The 7,989-nt window shown below is 44.6% G+C and overlaps 1 protein-coding gene across 1 annotated transcript in view; it reads right to left on the bottom strand.

Annotated features, from left to right (window-relative positions):
* The window catches only part of LOC121565473 (protein phosphatase 1L-like), a 56,753-nt gene extending 48,940 nt beyond the window's left edge, over positions 1 to 7,813 (bottom strand). The window contains exon 1 of the mRNA XM_041876100.2: positions 6,627 to 7,813. Coding sequence (XP_041732034.1) covers positions 6,627 to 7,025 — 399 coding nt within the window. The 5' untranslated portion in view covers positions 7,026 to 7,813. The remainder of the gene's footprint in view (positions 1 to 6,626) is intronic.
* Between the last annotated feature and the right edge of the window lie 176 nt (positions 7,814 to 7,989).

Below are 7,989 nucleotides of genomic sequence, written 5' to 3' on the forward strand. Positions count from 1 at the left end.
GAGACACTGCCAGATCCTGACGGATCTCTTCTGGTCCAGCTACATCAGGCACTACCTACCCAATCTGCAAGCCCGCCAGAAGTGGCATTTCATCCCTGCCGACCTCAAAAGGGATATGGTGGTTATGTTGGTGGACCCCAGCTTCCGAGAGCCCTCTGGCCCATCGAATGTGTCATTAAAGTTCACCCAAGCGCATATGGTCATGTGAGGTCTGCCGAGGTCAACATCAAGGACAGAACATACACCCATCCTGTTGTCCGGTTGGTAGTCCTCCCAGGTCTTTCGGACAGAGAAGACGACAACAGTACGCCTGCTGTAACCCCTCCCAAGAGCCCTTAGCCTTTCACAGGAGCAAATTGACGTCGCAATTTGGGGGCGGCTGTATGAAAGACTATTGAGAGTAAATATCAGTTCATCATAGGAGAGCTGTATCTAGCCCACCGGTGATGTGGAGCAGAGCATGCTGGGCGATCTCTAATGAGGAGAAGGAAGTAACTAGAGAAAGTACACAAGCCGTGATAAGTTCCAGCCATCTCCTGTGATTACCTTTAGTTAGAATTATTTGTTTTAGCCAAGGCAAGTGTGCGTCCTTCAGAAATGTGAGTTCATTTTTCTTACAATTCATGTGTTGTGGACGCACTCCTTTATGATAATTAGCGTTTTTACCGCGAGCTAGCAACTGTAAGCTTGCTAACCCTGTTGTTTGTCATCTCATTTCAGACATTTAGCATTTCAGTGTCTAGTTGTATATGCTCTGTGGTCCTCTGTAGCTCAATTGGTAGAGCACGGCGCTTGTAACGCCAGGGTAGTGGGTTCGATCCCCGGGACCACCCATACGTAAAAATGTATGCACGCATGACTGTAAGTCGCTTTGGATAAAAGCGTCTGCTAAATGGCATATTATTTTTTTATTTATTATTATATGGATGTATACTGTATAGATTATGTGGGTATTTTGTTAGCAATGAGCCTTGTGGATGCATTATACATTCAAATTCATGCAGTTGTGTGAGGATGATGGTACTGCTCAGTAGTTGCACTCCTCTGATCATTCATTAGTGAAGTCACAGCCATGTTGTATTGCCCTGTGCAGCAGATAAGCTATAAATAATATGGCTACAATAGGTTATGTAATTGGAGGTTGTACTAAGCCTATACCTGCCGTTTACTATTGTATTTAATTTCGCCGTTTTCAGAACCACACAAACTCTTGGTTAACACAATTGTCAAGCCATACACTGTGCTGTGCCGTTACAGCTCTGTGAATCAGTGTCATTAAACAACCTCAACTGGAATCCTACCGGTCTATCATCTGTGCCCTTACAAGCACCTGGGAGAGAACACATAGTGCTAAGTAAAACCTAACCCTACAGAATATACAGTACACCAAGTCCTCAACTACAGTGTCTGTTACTTGAACTATGTGAAGCATTTATTTGGGCTGCAATCTGAGGTGCAGTTAATTCTAATTAACTTATCCTCTGCAGCAGAGGTAACTCATTCCTGTGGCGGTCCTCATGAGAGCCAGTTTCATCATAGCGCTTGATGATTTTTGTGACTGCAGTTGAAGAAACTTTCAAAGTTCTTGAAATTTTCCAGATTGACTGACCTTCATGTGTTAAAGTAATGATGGATTGTCATTTATCTTTGCTTATTTGAGCTGTTATTGCCATAATATGGACTTGGTCTTTGACCAAATAGGGCTATCTTCTGTATTCCCCCCCTACCTTGTCACAACACAACTGATTGGCTCAAACGCATTAAGAAGGAAAGAAATTCCACAAATTAACTTTTAACAAGGCACACCTGTTAATTGAAATGCATTCCAGGTGACTACCTCATGAAGCTGGTTGAGAAAATGCCATGAGTGTGCAAAGCTGTCAAAGGCAAAGGGTGGCTACTTTGAAGAATCTCAAAAATTAAATATATTTTGATTTGTTTAACACCTTTTTGGTTACTACATGATTCCATGTGTTATTTCATAGTTTGGATGTCTTCACTATTATTCTACAATGTAGAAAATAGTAAAAATAAAGAAAAGCCCTTGAATGAGTAGGTGTGTCCAAACTTTTGACTGGTACTGTGTACACAAACACACACACACACACAGCTGGAGCCTGACACACATGCACACACCACTGCAGACACAGCTGTCCACAACCATAAATGTCCATACAGTAAGATGCAGATGAACGCACTCCTGGAGACCAGCCAACGGAGCCCACCAGCCCTCCATAATAGGTGAAGAGGGTTTATTCCCATGGGGAGGGAACCATGAGCCTCATGCAGAGAGACACACTGGAGCCATTCTGCACCAGGGCTACAGTATAGATGAGATGAAGTGAGGGAAAATGGCAGTATGGAGATGGGAATGAAAGGAGTTGAACTGAAAGCTCCTCAAAGAGTGCTCCAGTAATCAGACTGCAGTTACACTGAGCTGTAAATCACACTGACAACCTGAGTGGATGAAAGAGAGGAGAAAAGGAGAGGGAGAGAGAGGAGGATGAAAGAAGGTCAGCTATAATATTCAAGGGATCAGCAAACTGCAAGCAATGGGCTTCCCCCTGCAAGAGTCTCTCACGCATGCACTCGACTCACACACACACCGCCTCACAGTCTGTGTGAAAAACAGTCTCTTGCACACGTACTCTGTCCCACCCCAGGATTAAAATGCAAAAGGTGCCCTTTCCACTAACAAACGCCTTTATTGTTAGTGCGAAGGGAAGGTTAACTCCGGTGAGGGCCAAGGGAAGCAAGAAAGGGAACGAGTGAGAGAAAAAAAAGAGGAGCCCCACTTCAAAAGGTTAGCCTTGTGTTCTTTCCTCTCATCCCTCTTAACACAACACTTCTCTCCATCTTCTTCTGTTCAGATACTGCCTACGCACACGCAGCCTCACCACTCTCCTCTAAACTGCACTTTAAAGGCGGCAGAGTGTGGGGGGGGAGGATAACATCAGCACAAAAGGAAAAAGATGACTTCATTATCAGAACTCCCTTTCTCCATTAAGCCATTCAGAGAAAATAAAAGATAACATGTTTGGAGAGTAAAGAGGGGAGTTATGTCTCCACTTGTATTCTATTGTCAACATAATTGTGTGGAGCTAGTAGTACAGTGCCTTTGGAAAGTATTCAGACCCCTTGACTTTTTCCACATTTTGTTAGGTTACAGCCTTATTCTAAAATTGATTTAAAATGTTGTTTTTTCCCCCCTCAATCTACACACAATACCACATAATGACAAAGCAAAAACAGGATTTTATAAAAAAAAATACATTTATAAAAAACTGAAATAAGTATTCAGACCCTTTACTAAGTACTTTGTTGAAGCACCTTTGGCGGCGATTACAGCCTCTAGTCTTCTTGGGTATGACACTACAAGCTTGGCACACCTGTATTTGGGGAGTTTCTCCCATTCTTCTCTGCAGATCCTCTCAAGCTCTGTCAGGTTGGATGGGGAGCATTGCTGCACAGCTATTTTCAGGTCTCTCCAGAGATGTTTGATCGGGTTCAAGTCCGACCTCTGGCTGGGCCACTCAAGGACATCCAGAGACTTGTCCCGAAGCCACTCCTGCGTTGTCTTGGCTGTGTGCTTAGGGTTGTTGTTGTCCTGTTGGAAGGTGAACCTTCGCCCCAGTCTGAGGTCCTGAGCGCTCTGGAGCAGGTTTTCATCAAGGATCCCTCTGTACTTTCTCCATTCATCTTTGCCTTGATCCTGACTAGTCTCCCAGTTCCTGCTGCTGAAAAACATCCCCACAGCATGATGCTGCCACCACCATGCTTCACCGTAGGGGTGGTGCCAGGTTTCCTCCAGACGTGACGCTTGGCATTCAGGCCAAAGAGTTCAATCTTGGTTTCATCAGACCAGAGAATCTTGTTTCTCTTGGTCTGAGAGTCTTTAGGTGTCTTTTGGCAAACTCCAAGCAGGCTGTCATGTGCATTTTACTGAGGAGTGGCTTCCATCTAGCCAATCTACCATAAAGGCCTGACTGGTGGAGTGCTGCAGAGATGGTTGTCCTTCTGGAAGTTTCTCCCATCTCCACAGAGGAACTCTAGAGCCCTGTCAGAGTGGCAATCGGGTTCTTGGTCATCTCCCTCACCAAGGCCCTTCTCCCCCGATTGCTCAGTTTGACCAGGTGGCCAGCTCTAGGAAGAGTCTTGGTGGTTTCAAACTTCTTCCATTTAAGAATGATGGAGGCCACTGTGTTCTTGGGGACCTACAATGCTGCAGACATTTTTTGGTACCCTTCCCCAGATCTGTGCCTCGACACAATCCTGTCTCGGAGCTCTACGGACAATTCTTTCAACCTCATGGCTTGGTTCTTGCTCTGACATGCACTGTCAACTGTGGGACCTTATATAGACAGGTGTGTGCCTTCCCAAATCATGTCCAATCAATTGAATTTACCACAGGTGGACTCCAAATCAAGTTGTAGAAACATCTCAAGGATGATCAATGGAACAGGATGCACCTGAGCTCAATTTCGAGTATCATAGCAAAGTGTCTGAATACTTATGTAAATAAGGTATTTCTGTTTTATATCTAATAGATTTGCAAAAAATTCCAAAAACCTGTTTTCACATTTTGTCATTATGGGGTATTGTGTGTAGATTGCTGAGGATTATTATTTTTTTAAATCCCTTTTAGAATAAGGCTGTAACGTAACAAAATGTGGAAAAAGTCAAGGGGTCTGAATACTTTCCAAAGGCACTGTAGGTCTATACATCAGACAGGCTCTTCAGCCAGACCCCCAGGGTGTTTTCTTAAAGACCATCACCCATGTAAAGAGCATCTCTCCCCACAAAATATCAACAAGGTATGAACATTAGTCAGGTTGTTTACATGGAGTCAGAACAAACAACTTGGAATGGATATATTACTTACAGAGACGTCATGAATCACTACCAAATGCATACCAAATAACCAGCAATTAAGGAAAGAAATGTTCATTCTTAACACCTTGCAAGGTATTGCATTTAGTGTGTGTTTCCAGCTTGCTATTCTTCGTTGAGATGCTATGTATCATTCTGGGGGTAAATTGATTCCTTCTCCAGCCCTGGGCTACACTGCATCTCTCTGCTGACGCACCGCCCCTGGGCCAGGAATACATAAACAATCACATACTGTAGCAGAAGCATCATTGAAAAGCTAGTGTCTGGCAACAGTTTCACACACTTCAAAAGAGCGTGTAGGAATAAAACACACCAAATTCTCGCCCAAGGCCTTAGAGAGGGGAAAAAGCCCCTCGCCTACATGAGCAAATCTGAAGTGAACACCCTCTTTCTCTGCTCTCCCTCTCCCACACACAGAGCTGAGGAAGGCTTTTACAGCCTAGATTACCATCCTCTATAAGGAATCCTGGGAAGGAGGACACAAACACGCTGCAGGGAAAACCAGACAAATGACCCGTTTTGGTCAAAGGGAGGCAAGGAGCTGCTGCAGTAGAGCCCAACGTTTAATCTACCCTGAAAAGAATGGTTATCCTTCATCTCCATCGCTGTCTATTTTTAGAACGTTATCTTTGAGCCTGGATCAAGCCAGAATATTCAACTTCTGTCTTTGACTTGATCAGGCCTGAACAGTAGAGCTCCTTACAAAAACACTGGCAGTCTGTAGACTGGATCTGGGAGAGAGGCAGTGTGAGGAGGGGTTAGGGAGGCTTGTCAGAAAGCATTTGCCAGTGAGTTTCTTCAAGTAGCTCCATGGCGTCAGTCAATACTGGGCTGTCAGGCCCGCGTGGCCACAGCTGCAGCTCATGGAGACAAGGCCGCTGTTCAGGCAGGCCATCATGGCCAATCAGTGTTGTTACCCTGCCAACTATGGAAATAACCTCCGCCACCCCCAGCATCACATTAACAAAACAACAAAGAACACACGCATTCTCTCCCTTTCTCTTCTGGTCAGGTTGAGGAGTAACAAGACCAGTATCCCAATTTCTCTCTTGCGCATAAAGTATGATCATTACATTGACTGACTGCCTATCCCCCCTCACTCTCTCATACATAAACTCCCTCACACACACACAGCGCCTGACGGTTGGACGCTTAGCCCCTCTATAGGGACATTTGGCTGATGAGAGTTTGAAGTGCATTTCTGTGAGACAAGCTGTTCGATCTGTGCCACTGAATGAATCTCATGGAGTCAAAGACCTACAGCTGCCAGGGCTTTGTCTGTGACCAGTGAGTGACCCGAACATGGAGAGGGTGACAGGTGCATGGGCATCGGATAACAAGTTATGGTCATGCACAGGGCACCAGTGACTTACCGTTTTCAGACCAGAATATGACCCATATCAGAAAGCATCTCTCACTGGGGTTGGAAATTATCAGCTCTCTTGTCACACATTTGAATGAGTTTAATCCTATTTTCCCCCAAGCCTGTTATAATCGGTTTAGAGACTTTATCTGCAACATACCACACAATCGTGTTATGTCTATAAGTCTTTTAAAGTTGTAAGCCCATGAATGACTGTCTCTTATTTTTGGCACATCTTCACAAAGTAAAGTGCTAAACTGCCTTCTGCATGTCCCTGTGGAGAGGGATTCATATGATTTGATGCATAGTAAGTGCATGTGCACAAAAAAAGTAGTCTCTCAACAAATGAATGATAACAGACAATTTATCTTACCTCTCCCCCATGGCCATCGAAAATCCCAAATATAGACGGGTGACTCTTGTTCACGATGTCAGTGAGGACCTCGAAGCGGTCTTCCATGTGATCTCTCCGGCCTTGGATGGAGAACACCGCCACATTGTTACTCTTGAACTCCCAGGTTTTGGAGAACTCTGCGTCCAGAACGTCGAGACCCCCGAATTTGTCATTCTGCATAATCTCCGCCACTTTCCCCTTGACCATTTTGACAGCATCCCGGCTGGATTTGACGATGGTTTTCACCTCGTCAGTGTGGAAGAAGTAACTCCACAGAGCCAGGCTTATGCATAGGAGGAACAAGGTCTCTGGTCTGAGCAGAAAATAACGCATGATCCGACCCAAAAGAGACAACAGTGTCATCGTATCCTCTATCATTTATACAAACAAGAAATCACGGCAGGTTGTTATTGTTTACCCGCAACTTTCAGTCCATTATTATCGATGCGAGAGTAAATAATCAGCGAAACCAAATTCACCAAACGTAGTTTACAGCACATCTGGTGTAAAAAGCTGAATTTATTCAACCCAACGCTGATATCTCTCATGTAGCAATGCGGCTTGATGTCTTGGAGAATCCGTAGACACAGCGGGGTGAAAGACGCTGCCTTGGCTGGCTCACTCTAGCGTAAAGCCTCGTGAACCAGCGGTTGTCCCTTGTCCATATGATGCGGTGACTGACACAACCGTGCAAGGAGGAGAATGGTAGCTATATAAAACCACAGACAGTCGGAGAGACCTCGCTTTGAAGTACCTCGTTTAAACCTAACTTGAAAGCAAACTGCATGCTCCCTCAACCTTAGACCGCGAGATTGAGCTGTAAATAGTGCTCTCAAACTGAAGCAGATGAAGCGTTCGGTTTGCAGGACCGCACCACTTGGAGCACGTGAGGTGTGCACCATACACGCTTGTTTAGGATAACGTACATCATCTTTCTGGAGGGACAAACTAAATGTCACTTGCAACCTTATACTGCTGAATATAAAATGTATAGCGTTTGGGTAAATCGCTTTTTTTTTTTTTACCTACGTTACTTCTTGACCGATGCACGCACCCCCCACGACGGATTGTTTTAATCGGAGTTTACTTTATATATGTTACGGCAAACCCAGAGGACCAGACCAGGGATTTGTCTAGAAGGGATACAGATTTTGTCAAAATTGACTTTTCGTAGCAGGTTAGGAGAATGTACGCAGTAGGTTAGGAGAATTAGGTTAAAGTTAGGAAAAGGGTTAGGGTGAGCTAAAATGCTAAACGAATAAACTTTTGACGTCAATTAGACAAAAACGGTATCCCATCTAGACATGACCCCAGAGCGGTTATCAAACAGATAAGGCAAAGG

Source organism: Coregonus clupeaformis, chromosome 5 (genome assembly GCF_020615455.1).
Source record: "Coregonus clupeaformis isolate EN_2021a chromosome 5, ASM2061545v1, whole genome shotgun sequence".
Lineage (NCBI taxonomy): Eukaryota > Metazoa > Chordata > Actinopteri > Salmoniformes > Salmonidae > Coregonus > Coregonus clupeaformis.